Source organism: Tupaia chinensis, unplaced genomic scaffold, assembly GCF_000334495.1.
Source record: "Tupaia chinensis unplaced genomic scaffold, TupChi_1.0 Scaffold000140_1, whole genome shotgun sequence".
Taxonomy (NCBI): Eukaryota; Metazoa; Chordata; class Mammalia; order Scandentia; family Tupaiidae; genus Tupaia; species Tupaia belangeri.
This window is the reverse complement of record NW_006159610.1, coordinates 6917903-6937206: the sequence shown is the minus strand read 5'-3', so window position 1 is coordinate 6937206 and position 19304 is coordinate 6917903. Positions and strand designations below refer to the sequence as shown.

General features: G+C 40.2%; 1 protein-coding gene across 5 annotated transcripts in view; it reads right to left on the bottom strand.

The window, feature by feature from the left end:
• LUC7L2 (LUC7 like 2, pre-mRNA splicing factor) overlaps window positions 1-19298 on the bottom strand; it is an 80042-nt gene extending 60744 nt beyond the window's left edge. The window contains exons 1-3 of one of the 5 annotated variants that reach the window (XM_006145035.3): window positions 19174-19282; window positions 16052-16135; window positions 1319-1389 (exon numbers count right to left, since the gene is read on the bottom strand). In XM_006145035.3, the coding sequence (XP_006145097.1) occupies window positions 1319-1389; window positions 16052-16089 (109 nt within the window). In that variant the 5' untranslated portion in view covers window positions 16090-16135; window positions 19174-19282. Of the gene's footprint in view, window positions 1-1318; window positions 1390-4620; window positions 6578-15857; window positions 16025-16051; window positions 16136-19173 lie in introns of those variants that run through there. The other 4 variants (XM_027770504.1, XM_006145036.3, XM_014586488.2 and 1 more) reach the window with 4 other exon arrangements.
• Window positions 19299-19304: the final 6 nt, after the last annotated feature.

Here is a 19304-nt window from a genome sequence, read left to right as displayed (position 1 = left end):
ACCTTAAATGTTATCACGTCCAATCCTTCATATTGCAGATGAGGAAACTGAGGCCCCAAGAGGTTAAGCAACTTGCAGCAGACTCACTAGGAGAGTATCTACTGGTATATAATGTTCCCTTCTTGAATTAAGCACTGATTTATTTTGAAATTATGTACATTAATTTAAAAATGAAAAAGTAATCTTGCAAACATTGCATACACACTGCGAATCCCCACTGAACCCCAGACGCCATTTCTTCCACTATTTTGTTCCAGCTGTAGTGTCTCCCCTTTGCTGCTGGGAGGAGTTAGAGAGGGTAGAATAACGCGTTTAAGAGCGTACAAACCTGGAAGAAGGACTTACACACCAGTCAAACAAAGGCACATTGCCTAAATGAAATGTTAACTTTAATGCCTCCAAAGGTTCCATACCTCCAACTTTTCTGTGGTCTGTGATTCATACTGCCAAAGTAGGTATATTTAAATTCATTCCATCTTTATATAACACAATACACCTCCTAAGCAACAGAAGAATCCAACCTGCTTATCAAATATGGCTATCTATAAAAAGCCTGAAAGAATCTGAGAAAAAGTAACTAGTTCTAATATAATATAGATGTTACTTTTCTTTTCTTTTCTTTTCTTTTTTTTTTTTTGCTTAGACTCTCTTTGGAAAAACGAAAAACTTGTAAGGATGTTTCTTCTTTCTATATAAATGTTAAGCTCTAAGAAATAGTTGTTTGTTTTTTTTAATTTTAGCTTTAAATTGATATTATCACTGACAAATGAAAACCTACTGGTGAATTACTGAAGCAAAAAGTGTTGGTACGAAGAGAGACTGTAAATACCTCAGTATTTCACATGATGCCTGCAGCACCCCAAAACTTCCAACTACAAAATTATTTAATCATTTAATTTTTACATTTTCACAGGCGAATAACAAAAAAGTTTAAAACTTTACCCCTTCACAATGATCTTATATTGAAGAGCTTAATTTATATTCAACTAAATACTGTCATTTTTAGGTGGGGTAAGATTTTGTTCAAATTGTTTTAACTTGGTTAGAAAAGATTTAGAGAACACTGTAATTAGCAACCAGGGCACACATATTTTTAAGAACAATTTATAGCTAAAACATAGCTTCAGAGCAGTTCAACAATAGGTTTTCTAGAGGCTCTTCTCATGTAGGTTATTTCTGACACAATTTGGAATAATCCATTTAATGTTCAAGCCTGCTACTACAATAAAGGTTTTGATGGTTCTTTTTTTCCTTTCTAAACACAACTGCTTTTGTTCCACATTCATTTAACACATCTGAAAAGTTAGTGATAACTCACGGCTCGGCGAATGCGGGGCCTTTCTGACACTCCCTTGCAGACTGAAGTAGGCAGGCATAGATACATTGAACCTTTACAAATAAAACAAGGGGCCAGATTGTTCAGTTTGTATAGAATAAACTCTGCTAGCAATTTCAATACAGCATCTAGAAGTACATGTTGAGTGTAAAGATTCTCATATATAAAAACAAAAGTGAACAAAATCAGGGTATTTAATTTTTTTCTAATAATGACTCAAGTTCAACCCCAGAGAAGAATATGACTGGTAAAAAGCCAAGGCTAGGACTCTGGAAAGTGGTCCTGGAGCCAAAAGGGGTTTTACAAAAAATGTTTTTTTAGAAAGAATATTTCATCAAGACTTTGGTGGGGCCTCAGGCGCATGTGAGGATGGTACTGAGAGGAAAACCGTACTATGAGACCCTCACACCAGAACAACCATGCTGTATTAGAGACTTGTTACTTCTTGGCAACTAAGGGAAAAAGGTTTATTTTAAATCTGTACCCTAATTATGTTAAAGAATTTAAGGTTGATCAAATGTTTTAAGTGGTAGGCAGAGTCCCTCGCACATCTAGGAGCCTCCCTGCTGCAAATGTCTAAGCTTTTGGTAATACAAACAGCACTATCATCTTAGCGCTTTGTTAAACTAAGGGCTCACTGGTCATATAAGCCAGGTTTTGGAATTAAAACAAGATTCTTGGACGTTTACCCAATCAAAAATTTCATCAAGTAGGATAGCAGATTTTGCTTAAGAAATCACAATAAATCTAATATTAAAGAATATGTGCCCTGAAGACACAGATAGCAGGTAAAATATGAACAATTCTAAATATGAATATAGCAATCAGTAACCCTAGTGTACTTTTAAAAAAGAATCTGTTTCAATAAATGCCAAAAGGCCAAATAACTCCTACTGAAAAATGGGTGCTTCATAAATATTTGATAACTGAAGAAAACACAACAAATAACAGCTATCAAATACTAGCCATTATATAAATCTTTAAAACATAATAATGAAATAATAAAATCTCTAATAATTTGAGATACAGAAATATGAAGAAAAATAGGTTTATTGTGTCAGCTGGTGGCGTGGTAGCTAAGGCAGCTGGATCCACATGGCTGACTGGTTCAAGCCCCGAACCTGGTGGCTTGGTGCATGTGCATGCACGCAGAAAATCCTGAAAGGAGAAAGGATTGCCAGTGGCCATCCCCTGAGGGTGGGAGTAGGGGGTGATTTCTCACTTTCCCGCTCTCTCTCTTTCCTGCAAGTGCACATGCCCTAGAGCAAAACTAAAATATAAAAAAAAATTTTAAAGGTAAAAGGCTGACAGATGGCATGGTGGTGGCTGGACCCCCACAAGGCCAACTGCAATTTGAGTCCAGGACCTGGTGGCTTGAATATCATCATGCCAGGCATGTGTGTGCCCCAAATCCCAGAATAGAGGAGAAGATGACATGGCCATCCCCCCAGGGAGTGATTTCTCACTTTCCTTCTCACTGTCTGTCGGTCTGTCTTTCTCTTTGGCAAATGCAGATGCCCTTTGGCAAAAATCTTAAAAAACTGAAATAGGGAGAGCTAATAACTGAGTATGTGTTTACTGATAATTTTAAAGTTCTACTTAAAGAACTTTAAGGTTAACATTTTAAATAATCTGGCTACATAACCACACAGTAGTTAGTAAATTTATCTGGGCTAATGCCATGGAAGTATAATTTGGCTAAACTAACAAAGAATTTTAAAATAAAAACACTGGCAATTTTGTTTTTTTGTCAAGTTATCTGGCCCAAACCATGTTTTTCAAAAGAAAATAGGTAAAACAGCACCCATTTAAAAAAAAGGGGGGGGGGAGGGAAGACTATAAATAGATGAACCAAATCTGTATATAACACAAGGAACTATTTTATGAATTTAATGTACTCTACAACTTTGGGTTTTCTGGGTATATGGCCATACAAAAATAACATAAATTAGGAAAAAAAATGTGCCCTGTCACACTCATATCAGATCCAAATCACGGAATCAAACCTAGTAGTGGCATGCCCTCTGTGTACGCAATGGAGTCACAGAGGCAGGTCAGACGAGCCCTACACTCCAGGAGCCCATGTCTTTGCTAGAGAAACAGGACATGTAAATAAAGAAATAGTACAAGATAGCATGATCCAAGTGCCAAATGATGGAGTTTCAGACAGGAGGCATTTCAGGGATTCTAAGACCAGAATGACCACCAAGGACTGGAGAGGTTGGGAAAGGCTTCATGCACTAAGTAGAAGCCAAAATTTAAAGGAACAAACTCAGACTGAAGGAAGAGAGAGAAAAAGTTTTCCAAATTCCAGTCAAATCTTTTAAAAAGCTTAGAGAGGCATGAAGGTTTGGAGAAGAGTAAATAAACCATATTCTGCTTTGGCAAATGGCTTCATACAGGAGAAAAGCAAGTCGGGGTTGGAATATTTTATTTTTTTATGTAAGATCTGATTTTTTAAACTTTTCATTTTTTCGATCTAAATTTTGAGTGTAAAAATAACAAAAAAAGGTTTAAATAATGGAGCATAGATTAGACTAAGTTATCTAAATCAACCACAACAAAATGCCTAACCTATAAAAACATGGAGGACTCTACCCTACAACCTCAACAATAACTAAGGCTCTGTATGTAACCACAAAGCCAGGGTTTTATAATTAGACACTGACTTAGAGATTTGGCAGACAAAATGTTCTTTACTTGAAGAGAAGCACTGAAAATTCCTATCGAGCAGCTGTCTTTAAAGTAGCAACTCTCTTGCCTCCCTCTTTTGCTTAATCCCTTCCTAAATTTCATGAATCATAACCTTTATAAGAGAACACCTGAGTCACAGGTATACAATAAAAGCTGGAATGCATATGACTCCTCTTCAGGGCTATCACCACTGTAACAGAGCCTGAGTGGCACTGAGGCAGGCAATTTCACTGGGAGTATGGATGGGCCACTCTAAAAAGAAGGTTCCTATCTGAACTAGAATCAAATAGTTCCATTTTTAAAATCCCCTTCTATCTAGTGGGAGTGAAAATATCCCCACTGTACTTCCCAACACTATGGCCTTGCCTTTTCTGAAAATTATTTATATTTAAATTTTAGTTTCAACATTCAAAATCTTGGTCTAGGCAGTAACTGACATCATTTCGTGTGGTGCATGCTGTTTTTTCCCCAATATCCACCCCCCGCCCCACTTAATGCCCTCCACCCTCTCCCTCCCATACAAACAAGAAAACCAAATCAAATTCCATAGATTTAGGTGCTATTTTAAAAACATCAAAATTTTACTTTACCCATTCTCTCCGATGCTCCCTGTATTTTTTTAAGCTGTGAGTGGATGACCATGCTATGTGATCAACAACTGTGAAGGCTAAGCAAAAGTGAACTGAGTTTAGTATTGTAATTTCAAAAGAACCTTAAAAGTCTGTAATTATTTCACATATTTAATGGTATGCAGAATCCTACTTTACTGCATAGTATCAGGCATTAATGGCAAGCAATTTACAAAAACATTAAGTATTTCTTTTGCACAGAATTAGCTTAGAGCTTAGCTGAGGGAAAACGAAGAGGGAAGAGAAAATGCAACAGCACACAAAGCAATGGAAGCATCCATCTGTAAATGGAAGCAGGGGAGGGGAAGTCCTTTCACATTCTCCAGTGTGACCACTACAGCCCTCCCCACTGGTACACTTGTTAGGAGCCATGTGTCACAACTGGTTTGGGACGGAGCAGGATGCTTTCCTCTGAAATAAGATCCATAACCCTTCAGTGAAATGAACGCTAAAGCTAGGAAGAAAGCTGAAGGTTTAACTAAACCTTTCCTTTCCCTGACTCTTTGAATACCCAAGTGGAGAACAGTCCTCCCTCTTTCCCACCATTCCTTGCAAAAGAAGCTGCAGAGTCCAAATTCTCATTGCCTAGTTCTAGTCTAGTCCAGAACAGGAAGAGACCTTAGAAGTACACAAGAAAACCCTTGTGCCTTCACGAGGGATCAACTGCTGCTGCACAGTGACCATTACACCTGGGACCTACCTGGTCACTCTTACACCCACCTCAAACTTTACCAACTCCACTAAGTTCTCTAGGTACCTGAGCTTTGCCTTTAGAAGTCGGATTAAAATCTACCGACACAAACCCTTCCGTAATTAACCTTTTAAAAAATCTGTGTTACTCCTATACTCCGTGTTTCCTTGTTAATAAACACACTCAGCTAGAAATACAGGGTTCATTTTACAAAAGGACTCACCACCATGTCTTAACATAGCATGGTTACAGATGCTTTGAAAACACTTTATACAACTTGATATATACAGAACTTTCCAGTCATATATTTATGAACTGAGTATTAAGCCAAAGATGCAGTGGGAAAAACCACTTACGACAATCTGCCTTCCAAATTTAACATCAAGTCATTTCTTTCTAACAAAATCATAGTCCCACTGAGTAACAGTAGCAGCTTTCCTTTCTTTCAGAAAATGCAAATGAAAAGATACTATACAGTTCAGAAAGACTATTGTTTCTAATCCATTGGCTCAGATAGTCCTATAGGTGTATAAAAAACAAATAGGTACTAATATCACCTCCACCAGAATCCCCATAACAAGCAATAATAATTGTAAATGCAATGCCTATAGTAAAAGAAATTCCCAAAACAAGTTCAGTCTTGCTGGGAATGATAAAAGATTAATGTTTTTAAAAATTTTAAATCTAGTCCACTTGTCTATAAAAATCAATGTAACAAAATTATGAAGAGTGAGACCAGAAAAAAATCTTGATAACAGGAGAAAAAGCTTTAAGGGTCTTTAAGAGCTAACAAAATGATGGAAATGCGAAAACAGATACTAAAGTAGCTACATTCCAAGGGCTCTATTCCATTCCCCACCCCAATCTCATCTACTTCCATTATACAACCAAAGGTACGTGGCTGCTGGCAGAGATCAGTGCTGTCATTTCTGGGAACACCTGATTTAGGAAATCTAGCGGCATATTTCTCTGCATAGATTTAAGAGAGGCTTTTTAAAGCCTGAACATGCCCAGCCACAGTAGTAGTGCATGCTAGTAGATGCTGCTACTCAGCAGACTGAGGCCACATGGGAGGCCCAGGTTCAATTCCTGACCAACCCTAAAAAACCCAGTGCAGTGGCACAGGCCTGAAGTCCCAGTGACTTGAGCAGCTGAGGCAAAGAGGATTGTGACCCAGCGAGACTGTGCACGAACCAAGAAAGGAAAGAAAAGCCGGAAAAAAAGTTATTTAAAAATTAAGCTAGGGGGAGGAGGGGCAGCAGATGCTGTAGCAATTACATCAATGGACTCCGACATGGCCAACGGTGGACCTGGTGGCTTCAAAATCATGCCAGGTGTATGTGTGTATGTGCCCAAGAACCCAGGAGGCAAATGGAGAAGGGATGGTGACATGCCATCCCCCCAGAAGATGATTTCTCATTTTCCCTCTACCTGTCTCTATCTATTGCAAGCACACACATCCGTGGGAAATAATTAAAAAAAAAAAAAAAAAAAAAAAAAAATTAACTTCTAGGGCCAGCAGGTGACATGGTGATTAAGGCACTGTATTCTCACAGGACTGACCACAGCTGGAGTCTTGGACCTGTGAAAAATCACACCAGGCACGTGTGTTCCCAAAATCCCAAGAGGAGACTGGAGGAAAAGGGATTATGGAGTGGCCATGCCCTCTGGGGTGTGACTTCTCACTTCCTCTTTCTCTCTCCCTTTCCAGCAAGCACATGCGCCCTATGGAAAAACAAAATAAAACAAACAAAAAAGTGGAAAAAAAAATTAAGTTCTAAGGGTCAGCTCATGGCATAATGGTTAAGGTGGATAGATGCAAAGTGGCCAACCACAAGATTCAAGTCCCAGACCCAGTGTTGAGAAACGCTTTTGGAGCACATGTGTGCATACCCAAGAGCCTCAAAAAAGAGGGAAACAAGGAGAAGCGATTACAGTGTGACCATGTGTATGTGTGTGTGTGTGTGGGGGGGGGGCTTTCTTGCTTTTTTCTCTGTGTCTCTCACTCTCTGGCAGCACATGTTCCTTCTGTCAATTTTTTTTAGAGAATTATTTAATTATTTAATTTTATTAATTATTTATTTTAATTTGACCAGAGAGAGACAGAGAGTGCAAAAGAAAGCAAGCCACTAGGTTCAGACCTCGAACCGTGGTCGGCCATGTGGAAGTGTCCAGCGCTTTAATCACCATGTCACCTGTGGGCCCCCATTTTTCTTTTTTTTTTTTTTTAAATCAAGCTCTAAGAGTGGGTTATGGAGCCAGGAGGTGATATGGTGGTAAAGGAGCTAGACTCCCACATGGCAACTGTGGTATGAATCTCAGACTGAGCAGCTAGAAACTCAGGCCAGGCATGCACACATGTGTATGTGCCAAAAATCTCAGGAGAATGGAAGGGGATTGTGATGTGGTCAATCTCCCTCAGAGGTAATTTCTCACTTTCTCTGTCTCTCCAATGAGCGCATGTACCCTAAAGCAGAAACCTAAAAAAAAAGTAGGTTATACAGAATTTAAGATAGATGTCAGAGAAAATGCAGCATGTTGAATTTCATGTTTTGATACTTACTTGCAAAGCTGTGATTGTGACACAGTAACACTTGTACTCTGGATATCTGATGCCTTCTAGCATCCATAACTTTCCATACACAAAATCACGAGTAACAAGAGTTACTTTTGGCTGGGAACCAACAGTTAGCGTAATGGCTATGTCGCTGGATTCCCACGTAGTCGACCGCGGTTCGCGTACCGGACCCGGTGGCTTAAAACTCACGCCGGGCGCGTGTGCGTGCGTGCCCAAGATCCCGAGAGGAGAATGGAGGAGAAGGGATTGCGGCGTGACCATCCCCCCTGGGGGGTGATTTCTCGCTTTCTGTCTCTATGTCTCTCTCTGTCTGTCTGGCGAGCGCACGCGCCCTATAGCGAAAATCTCTCCAAAAAAAAAAGAAAAAAAAAAAAAAGAGTTACTTTTGGCCATGAAGAAATAACTGAAAATTTTAAGGAAAAGTAGCTGGCTGATACATCTTTTATAAAAGATGAGTTCTCATCAGCTGGTGATAGCTATAGCAACTAGAACTTCCCCAAACCAACGAAAGAAAGAAATAAAAAGGGAAAATAAATTACAACATCAAGGAACAAGGATGACAGACAGTTAATGATAAAAATAGTTAAAATGAAAAACAGGGCTACAATAAAGGAGACGTAAACTTTAAATTATTGAAACAACACAGTTTTTTTTCCATGTCACGCTCAACACACAACAAATTCACCAGGGCTGCCTCTGGGGCAAGGACTGAGACTGTGAAGGAGAACATAAGGGACTCTTAATGCTTTACTTGCCTTTTAATATGTCCAGAAATACATAGAACATTCATTCTTATAGGTGGGATTTCCTCTGGACTTTTAAAAACATTCTTTTCAAAAACCAGATAGTGGGGGGAACCAGCAGTTAGCGTAATGGCTATGTCGCTGGACTCCCACGTAGTTGACCATGGTTTGCGTCCCAGACCCGGTGGCTTAAAACTCACGCCGAGCGTGTGTGCGTACGTGCCCAAGATCCCGAGAGGAGAATGGAGGAGAAGGGATTGCGGTGTGACCATCCCCCCTGGGGGGTGATTTCTCGCTTTCTGTCTCTGTGTCTCTCTCTGTCTGGTGAGCACACGCACCCTATAGCAAAAACCTCTCAAAAAAAAAAAAAGAAGAAAAAAACATATATATATATAATCATATATATAATTATATATATATATATAAAATCAGTAGCAGACTGTACCACTTAAAAATAACTATGTATATTGGGGACCAGCAGGTGGCGTGGTGACTAAGGCGTTGACACTCCCACATGGCCGACCAGGGTTCAAGTCCTGAATCTGGTGGCTTGCTTTCTCACTTCCTCTCTCTCTCACTTTCAACCTCTGTCTCTCTCTGATCAAATTAAAAATAAATGAATGAATAAATAAAAATAAAAAAAATTATTAAAAAAAACTATGTATAAGTCCTCATTCACTATTAGATGATTGGTCCCTCTAGAACTATTTCTTTTTTTTTAATTATGTTATTTAACTTTATTTAGTCATTCACTTATTTCAATTTGACTGGGGGCGGGGGGAGAGAAAGAGAACGGAGAGCAAGAGTGAGCAAGCGAGCAAGTCGCCAGGTCCGGGACTTGAACCGCAGTCAGCCATGTGGGAGTCCAGCACCCCTAACCCCAAACCACCTGCCAGCCCTTAGAACTATTTCACTAGAGTCAAAAGATGGAAAAAAAAAAATGTTCACAATCTTTAAAAGGGAAAAATAACTAAAGCTACTAAGGATACTAAGGAAGTAAGATTGTATCAGCAAGTACCATACCTTAAATCACATCTGTATGAAGTTTTCCCTCTAGCACCAAGAGGCAAATTACATTGTAGCACAGGAAATTTTTTAAAGTTTTAAAAAGTTTTGCTTCAGGGCACGTGTGCTCCAAGGAGAGAGGTGGGGGGAGGAAGGAAGAGAAAGAGAGACAAAACTAGTGAGAAAGCCCCTGTCAGGGGGATGACCACACCACAATCTCTTCTCCTCCACTTCCCTTCAGTATTTTGGGTGCATGCACACATGCGCATTGCCTAGACTGTTTTTCACATCACCAGGTCCGGGACTTGAACCAGGCAGTTGGCCATGGGAGATCCAAATGTCTTCACCACACTATCTGGTTGGCCTGAGAATTTCTCAAAATACTAATACATGGTTTCTAGACTCCAGGGTGAACTGACTGCTTTCCTGGTATACATGCCCGGCTCTGTTCTGGTCATAATACAGAATCACAGCCAATCCTCCAGAGAGGCTATTCCAGGGTTCTTTCTGATAAGCAGCTGTTCTCCCCAAAACAGGAACCTTTTTACATTCCCATTATGAAACCAGCTGTGAAATCCTACAGAACTGTTGACTCCCTGAGGACCAAAACACTGAAGGAGAGGTAAAAAATGAAGCTAACAGGATCAGCAGATACCATGATGGTTACATCACTGGTCTCACACCCTGCTGCCCATGGTTTGAGTCCCAGACCCGGTGGCTTGAAACTCATGCAGGATGCATGTGCAATGCGTGCCCAAAATCCTGGAGGGGGAATGGAGAAGAAGGGATTGAGGCATGGCCACCACCACCCAACCCCACAAGAGGGTGATTTCTCCTTTCTGTCTCTATCTCTGTCTCTCTGGTGAGCACACAAACCCTATAGCAAAAATCTCTGTTAAAAAAAAAATAAATCAAGCTAATGAAGTCATTTAACCCTGGATGGACCTCTGTAGAGATCTCCATGTCTGACAAGTATGTATTTCTTTTTTTTTAATTATTTTATAGAACCAGCAGTTGGTGTAATGGCTCTATCACTGGATTCCCATGTAGTTGACCGCAGTTCGAGTCTCGGACCCGGTGGCTTAAACTCACGCCAGGCGCGTGTGCGTGTGTGCCCAGGATCCCCAGAGAATGGAGGAGAAGGGATTGTGGCGTGGCCATCCCCTCTGAGGGGGATGGTTTCTCACTTTCTGTCTCTCTGTCTGGTGAGTGCATGCACCCTATAGCAAAAAAACTCTCAAAAAATTTATTTATTTTAATTTGACCAGAGAGGGACAGAGTGAGTGAGTGAGTGAGTGAGTGAAAGAGAAAAAGAGTGAAAGAGAGGGTAAAGTGAAAAAGCAAGCCACCAGGTCCAGGACTTTAACTGTGGTTGGCCATATGGGAGTCCAGCCCTCTAAACCACCATGCCACCTGCTGGCCCTGACAAGTTTGTATTTCTGGCCAGTCATTTCCGCTGTATATTTATACAGTCCAAGCAGCTTTCCTTTCACATGAATACCTAGAATAGTAGTTTCAGAAGTATGGGATTTGTACAAAAGTGATTTTAGATGTGATATGGTTTCACCAACATGACATAAACACTGAGTAGTCTCAGTATGAAAATTAAGTCAAGAAAAAAGTTCCCATCTGATGATGGTATACATTTAATACACCTAACAAATCCTAATTTTAACTGTCAGAGGACACATGCACTCACCAGAGACAAAGAGGAGAGGGAGAAAGCACCTGCCCCAGCCCATGGAGCATGGTCACACTGCACTCTGTTCTCTTCTATTTCTCCATCCTGTCAGGATCGTGAGCAAGGCAAGCGTATTTTCAAGCCACTGAAGCCAGGATTTGAACTGCAGTTGGCCATGTGGTATCCAGCCCCCTTAACCACTAAGCTATGGGGGACAGCATAAGAATCTGCATTTCTAACAAGTTCCAGGTGATGTTGAGGTTGCTGATCTGAGAGACTCTGAGAATGGTTGATCTAGAATAGTAATGAACAAGCTTTCTCTTAAAAAGCCCAACAATAAATATTTTAGGCTTGTCAGCTTTATGACTCTGCTACAACTATTCAACTCTGCTTTTGTGAGGCAAAGGAGTCATGTACAATACACATATGAATGGACATTATTCTGTTCCAATATAACTTTATTTACAAAAAAGCAGGTGGCCATAAGGCCATGCCCTAATCCAAATTATACTCCCTCAAGTAATTAAAAAGATTACAGTACTGTGTAAACTAACAGTAGGACAGAATACAAATTAAACTTATAGATAACTGTAGAGACTATCCAATAAATATCCCAACCACCTGTACTAAAAAGCTAAGTGTTGGAAAGTTTAAAAGCAAAATCTGGGGCCAGCAGGTGGTGTGGTGGTTAAAGGCGCTGAGCTCCACATGGCTGACCATGGTCTGAATCCCAGACCTGGTGACTTGCTTTCTCACTTTTTCTCTCTCTCTCTCTCTGTCTCAGATCAAACTGGGGGGGGAGGGGGGAAACGATAATAAAGTTAAATAATTCTTTAAAAAAAAGAAAAAGGAAAAATCTGAGGTCTCAAGAAGACACAAACAAAACAGGACCAGCAGTTAGCGTAATGGCTATGTTGCTGGACTCCCACGTAGTCAACCGCGGTTCGCGTCCCGGACCCGGTGGCTTAAACTCACGCTGGGCGTGTGTGTGCATGCCCAAGATCCTGAGAGGAGAATGGAGGAGAAGGGATTGCAGCGTGGCCATCCCCCCTAGGGGGTGATTTCTCGCTTTCTATCTCTCTGTCTCTGTGTGTCTGGTGAGCACACACGCCTTATAGCAAAAACCTCTCAAAAAAAAAAAAGACACAAACAAAACAATTTACCATATTCAGTAGACATGACAATGGATTCAGTAAGAGCAGCTGGTTAAGTTCTTTTCATGTTGAAACAAATAGGTCAAACAGTTACCCATGGTTCACAAGAACATATGGGGGGACCAGCAGTTAGCGTAATGTCTGTCGCTGGACTCCCACGTAGTCGACCGCGGTTCGTGTCCCGGACCCAGTGGCTTAAAACTCATACCGGGCGCATGTGCGTGCGTGCCCAAGATCCCGAGAGGAGAATGGAGGAGAAGGGATTGCAGCATGACCATCCCCCCCGGGGGGTGATTTCTCGCTTTCTGTCTTCTCTGTCTCTCCCTCTTGTTTGTCTGGCGAGCGCATGCGCCCTATAGCGAAAACCTCTCCAAAAAAAAAAAGAACATATGGGTCAATACCAAGTGTTCAAAAATTAAAAGCTGTAAAGATTCCCTTTTCTGACTCATGTTAAAATAGCAAAAGATGACCTTTATTCAGTTAGCTGAACTACATGCTACTTCCTGATGATCTTCACTTCTCAAAGCTGTTTTTCAGCTAAAACAAAACCATGAAGCTGTAAATTTCAGAGCTTTTACAAACTATGCTCCTCCATATCCTTGATAATCTTACAAAATTAACTTCTCTATGTAGGCCTTGCCTTCCCACATCTACTCTAGTGCTGCTAATGCATGAACATTTAAACCAAAAAGAAATAGAATAACTTGACTGAAGATGCTCAAGCCACAAGAGTCCCATCAGAAACTTACCCGCTTTCACTCCACTCCCTCATTCCTTCTCCAGCAAGACGTTCCAACTTCATCTTCTTAGTCGACAAATTTTTAGTAGAATGATTAAGTTGTGTAGAACTGTTTATGTTTCCTCAAGAACTATACTAACAGCGCTGGGCTTTAAGAATTCAGCCCATTTCGAGCACCTTTCTGAAATTTCACTCTTAAGCATTTCCTCATTTCTCTAGTCTGGCCTGCATTTACTGACCTTCAGTTTTAAGCCATCTGCCCATTTTCTCAATCCCACAGCTCGCCTGAACCCTCAGTGACTTCAAGTTTCAATGCTTGTATGAACCACTAAACACTACCTAACCCATGAAACCTGATCTTGATCCATGACACCGACCTGCCTTGGAAATCACACTGCTCACCTTGAATGTGCAGCTGCCATTTATCCTTAAATGACATCTCACGTGAACTAAATCAAAGCACTTACTTGCTGCTGTCAAGAGTTTATTCAGAAGTATACAAAATAATTTTCTTTGATTTCAATTTGTTTTGTTTTTACCTGAAATAAAAGCATATCTCTTGGGGCCGGCAATAGTGTAGTGGTTAAGGGTACTGGACTCCCACATGGCCGACTGCAGTTCAAGTCCTAGACCTGGCAGCTTGCTTTCTCACTTTTCCCCCTCTCCCCCTCCCTCTTCCTCATTCTCTCCCTCACTCTCTCCCTCTCTGGCCAAATTAAAATAAAGTTAAATAAAACAATTCTTAAAAAAAAAAAAAAAAAAGCGTATCTTAAAAGTATGGGCTGACTTAGAACCAGCAAATGGCATAATGGCTACATCGCTGGACTCCCATGTAGTCAACCACAGTTCGAGTCCTGGACCCAGTAGCTTCCATTTCAAGCCGGGTACGTGTGCATGCATGCCCAAGGTCCCCAGAGGAGAATGGAGGAGAAGGAATTGTTGGGGGTGATTTCTTGCTTTTTGTCTCTCTGGCAAGCACACATGCCCTATAGCAAAAATCTGTCTAAAAAATGAGGAGGAAAAAAAAGGATGGGCTGACTTAAACAACTACAGAGACTCTAGGGGTAATGCATGGATATATGGGGTGATAATACTTTTGTTTTCTGGGCTGCTCTTTAGATAGAAATACTATTTAGAGTTCAAAATGAGGGAAAAAAATTAACTGATTCACTATGCAAGTGCTAACAGAGCTCTCAGTATTTTGGATAAGCCTAGAACTCTGATAAAGTCAATTACTGAAATTACTGAAATAAATCATTACTCAGAGAACCTATTCTTTAAGCTTATATTTGCTAAAATTTCAAATACTGTTAAAGAATTTACAAACTCTAGACAAAGACACAACCATCTTTTAAAAACTGTGTGCTAAAAAATTTGTGCAACATTAAAGGCTATTTCTCCTTCACTTCAAATGAATGATCCAAATAGAAAAGAATGGCTTACAACTGACCAAGAAATGAGTATGGTTCACTATGTTAATGAGAGAAAATTAAGAGAAATGTTTTCAATGTTGATGACAAGTCAAGAACACGGATTACAGTAAAGATGACATAATAGAGAATCTACTGAAGAAACCACCACTTCAATCCTGGATTCAATAATTTTGCAGAAGGGCAAGAATATTCTATGTTCGATGTTTCACTGTTCTATAGATTTTACAGTTATGTATGACTAAACTTACAACAGAAAAAGTAAATGACTTTCTGAACTGTATGTTCCTAGATACCTTCTACAATGACTATCCTTTCCATTTTACCTCCCATTGACTATAACTACTACACAATATAACTAATCATTAGGCATATTATGATTAATATAGTCTAGTAACTAAGAAACACACCATACAACTTAGAAAGATTACCATAAAAAAAGTAGCTAAAATTATCTGAATGCTTTAACTTGCCCAAAGCACTCCCTAGCCATCATGGACAACTGATACCATAAAGTTCTATTCTATATTCTACAATCTTAGTCTATTGGTTGTTTTTAAAGGAAAGCTGTATGTTTTAATCTCTGGTCTCTCCGATTTAAAGGCATATGCAATTAAGTGAGAGAAAACTCTACAGAACTACCTTCTGTAACTTACCTAATTTCTAAACTTAGGGGTCAATTTTACCTAACTCCTATTCCTAGAACATTCCCAGGCTTTTCTGAGATCAGGATCATAGACTTGCTATAATCAAACTGTGAATGTTGGCAAAAAGGCTTTAACTAAGGAAAAGCTTTGTGACTAATCTAACCCAGCAAAAATGACTCTAGTCTGTTTGAGGACACTGGGTTCCTCCAACTGTCATAGACAATTCTCAAACTTACTAAAAATGTTCCTCTGTGGCTCCTTCCTGCTTTCAAATGGAATTATGCTCAGGAAAAATAAACTCTCTCTCTCCCCTTTATTAATGCTAACAAATAAAACAAAGTTATTAATAAAATGTAATAAATCTTAGAAGTGAGGTAAGATACTAATAATATCTACTTAGGTTCCTTCTTTCTAAAAAAACTTAAAATGTATTTGTTTAACATTTTTTGAGTATAACATAGGAAATTATCTGGTTTCCCATATAACAAATTATAGATTTAACTTGAGGCAAAAAAGGTGAAGTGACTTACCCAAGGTTACAATTAGAGGTACAGCTGGGGGCTAGAAACCAGGTCTCCTGATTCTCAGCCCAGTGCTCTTTTTCTTAGCCCATGATGCCTTATCAGAAAAATCCAAATACAGTGAGACCCCCAGTTATATGGGTATGAGTTACACTGATTCACATATACAAACTTTATATAGTGTGACCAATGTTTCAACTCACGCGGTACCCTGCTTCCATTTATGCAGTATGCCAGGCATCGGCACGATTTTCAGTGGCACACAGGCGGTTGCCACCACCAGGGCCCTAGGCAAAATTGCAAAGAAGGCAAAGTTTGTCTTTGGCCCTCCCACCTCCCTTATGCATTCCTCTCCCACCTCCTGGTCATCCCCCGGCCCAGCCTCCCAGCACCATCATGCTGCCCTCTGATTGTCCAAAGCCACCCACTGCCACCACTCACCCAGAACTGTCCTTTCTTAAAGTCCCCAACAATCCAAAATTACCTCTCCATTTCCCTGCCACCAAAACTCCTATTCCTGGTAATTACAGTAAAGTTTAGATCATCTATATGATTAACTGCTTTAAGTAGTTCAAGACAAGATAACTAACAGACAAGTCTCCAAGGAGTTTTAAAAGGACCTAATTTTAAAAACTGTTGGAAGGGGAGGAGGAAAAAATCTTGCAGAGTATTGGGGCCAATGTTTTCACAGAGCCCCAGGACTCCTGTGCCACTTCCGATTCCTTCACAGGGCACTAGGGGTTGAGGTGGTCACTGCCACCTTAGCCCCACTACTCAAAGAGTGGTTGCTTTATAGTCAGTCTCTGGTATTTAAAAAAAAAAAAAAAAAAAGGACAGAGCTGCTTAAATACCCTCCTACCTACCTTTTCCTTCTCTCTCCCACCTCCTGGATCCCCATTTCCAACTCTTAGTGCCAAAGACACCCAACAGCATTCCCTGTAAGCTGTTCATGTGTCCAATACAAGGCTTTCCATTATATGGTTTCAAATTACATGGTGTTATTCAGGAACGTATCCATATTCCCCTATCCCTGGATAACTCGAGGTTGACTGTATGCTAAAAAAGAACAATCCTAATTATTTAAAAGTCCTGAATCATAAAATGAAATATGTAAACTCATTAAATATCTGGTAAGAAGGAAAAGAATGTTTTCATTCTTATCTTGTATACATAAAAGAACTAATCTGGGGACCGGCAGGTGGCGTAGTGGTTAAGGGTGCTGGACTCTCACATGGTCGACCGAGGTTCAAATCTGGGACCTGGCAGCTTGCTTTCTCACTTTGTCTCTCTCTCTCTGTCCCTCTCTAGTCAAATCAAAATAAATAAACACATAAATAGATAAGTTCAATAAAATAATTATTTAAAAAAAGAGAACTAATCTGGATATCTAAAAAAAAGCATTCAATGCTCTTCCTTGTAAATTGTTTCTTCTGACTCAATACAGCAGTGAAATTCAGTCATCTCAGCTAAATAATATGGCGGACTCATAATATGAGTTCTTTCATAAATCCCCTAAATCTGGAGGCAAAAAGAAAAAGAAAAGAAAAGAAATCCAGTAACAGACACATTAAAAAAAAAACTTATTTGTATACAAAGCAGACTGGATTTCAAGAAACCCATGTTTATGCTGACTACACACACAGGAAAAAAGAAAAAAAAATGTATGTGTGTATATATATATATATATATGTAAATTTATCAGATGATGGTTACCTTAGTTTAACTATTCTCAGTTAAATTGGGTAGTCCAATCTATGCAGAAGATACCAAAAATGGTACACATTAATTATTAAAGGATTCATGTAAAATAAGACTTAAGTTATTTCTATAATTTTAATACAAAGATTATTCTGTTAGGTAACATCCTGGATGAAGTCCCTTCCCAAGGCCTCTCCCTCTTGCTGGAAAAGTAGCAAAGTCAAGCTCCAGTTATAAAGTAACCATTCTTATCTAAACGTGAAAAATGGTAACGAGTTTCTCCAGTGGCATTTTAACTTCCATGGGTTAACTAGACAAATAAAACTCATTTCCTTCCCAATTTTTCCTTCTCTACACAACTGTATGGTTTGCCATCTATTCCTGTTTGTCTATATGTTCTCTGAAGAAAAATTCGCAACTTAGATTTTTAAGCTTAACTATGAACACTGAAAAGTCTAAATATGCTTTGCTAAAAGATTTTAATAAAGTTCAATGTTTTTCGTTTTGTTTTTTTCCTACTCAACGTATTTGCTGGAAAGCGCTAATACAAATCATAAGAGCAACCGGTAAAACTAAATTTAAGAGTGCCTTTTCTCTTAATCGGTTTAAATAACTCGTCAAGAAAAAAGTATTTAAGTGCATGAAACTATTCGCCTAAACAAGCAACATATAAAAACGAGCAAGAATTTTGCTTTTTGTCTTTAATAAAATACTCAACTAATCTTTCTTCCATATTAGCATGGATTTAAGTTGAATTTAATAGAGCACATTACTAATTTTCATCACCAAAATAGCAACAGCATTTCATTATTTAGAAATTCTCTTTATGACAAAAGGTTAAGTCAGCACTTGATGACTTTCTTAAAGAGCCTAATCTAAGTGCCTAAAGGATTTTTGTTTCCTTTAATTACTGGGCAACAAATTTTCAAAACGTTCCTACTTGGGGCACATGCAAGGTCTGTCAATATTTACTGAACGAAGCCTTCATTAAATTGTCTAACAAAATGGAGGTCTCTCGGAAAAACAGGCCATAACATTTTTCTTCTCACAAAATGGGGCCAAATAAACCCACTGCAAGAAACCATGGTTTGGGTCAGATTTTCCATAAAAATGATTGTGTCTGTGGGGCCGGATGGTACATCTCTGAGGTTAGAGTAGCAGCAAATGCTTCCTCCAGACCCAGGTGTAGTGGGTTCTCTCTGGATACCCTGAGGACGGCGGCGAGGGATGATCCCAAAGCTCTGAGTAAAAGAATTAGATCAGGGGGCGGAGGCTTCAGCGGTCCGCAAGTACCTAATCAGCGACAAAACCGGCCTCCCAACTACGCAAGAGAGACGTGGGCTCTCCCGTCCCAGTCAAGGCAGCATTAAAAAAGCACAAACTCTCCTTTCTGCCTCCAGACCCCGCCTCGCCCTATTGGCAGCAGTTCCCGCCAATCCGCACAGTCACCGCCCCCAAGCCCGCCTGCCAAGCCCTGATTGGATGGGACGGGAGCCGGGGACCTCGTGTTACCAATCTGGGAGCCCCTTACTCAGACACACGCGCGCGCCCAGGTGCGCCCTCGGACCCCCGTCCCCTCGTCGTCCCGTTCCCCTCCCCCACCCCCAGGGCTCTGGCAGAGACTTACCGTCTCGGGAGGTGCCCATCAACTGGTCCAGCATCGCGCGCATCTGAGCCTGCGCCGACATGGCGGCGGCGTAGCGGGCGGACGGGCGGGGGTGGGGCGCAGACCGGGCCCTTCCGGGCGGGGGGATGAGG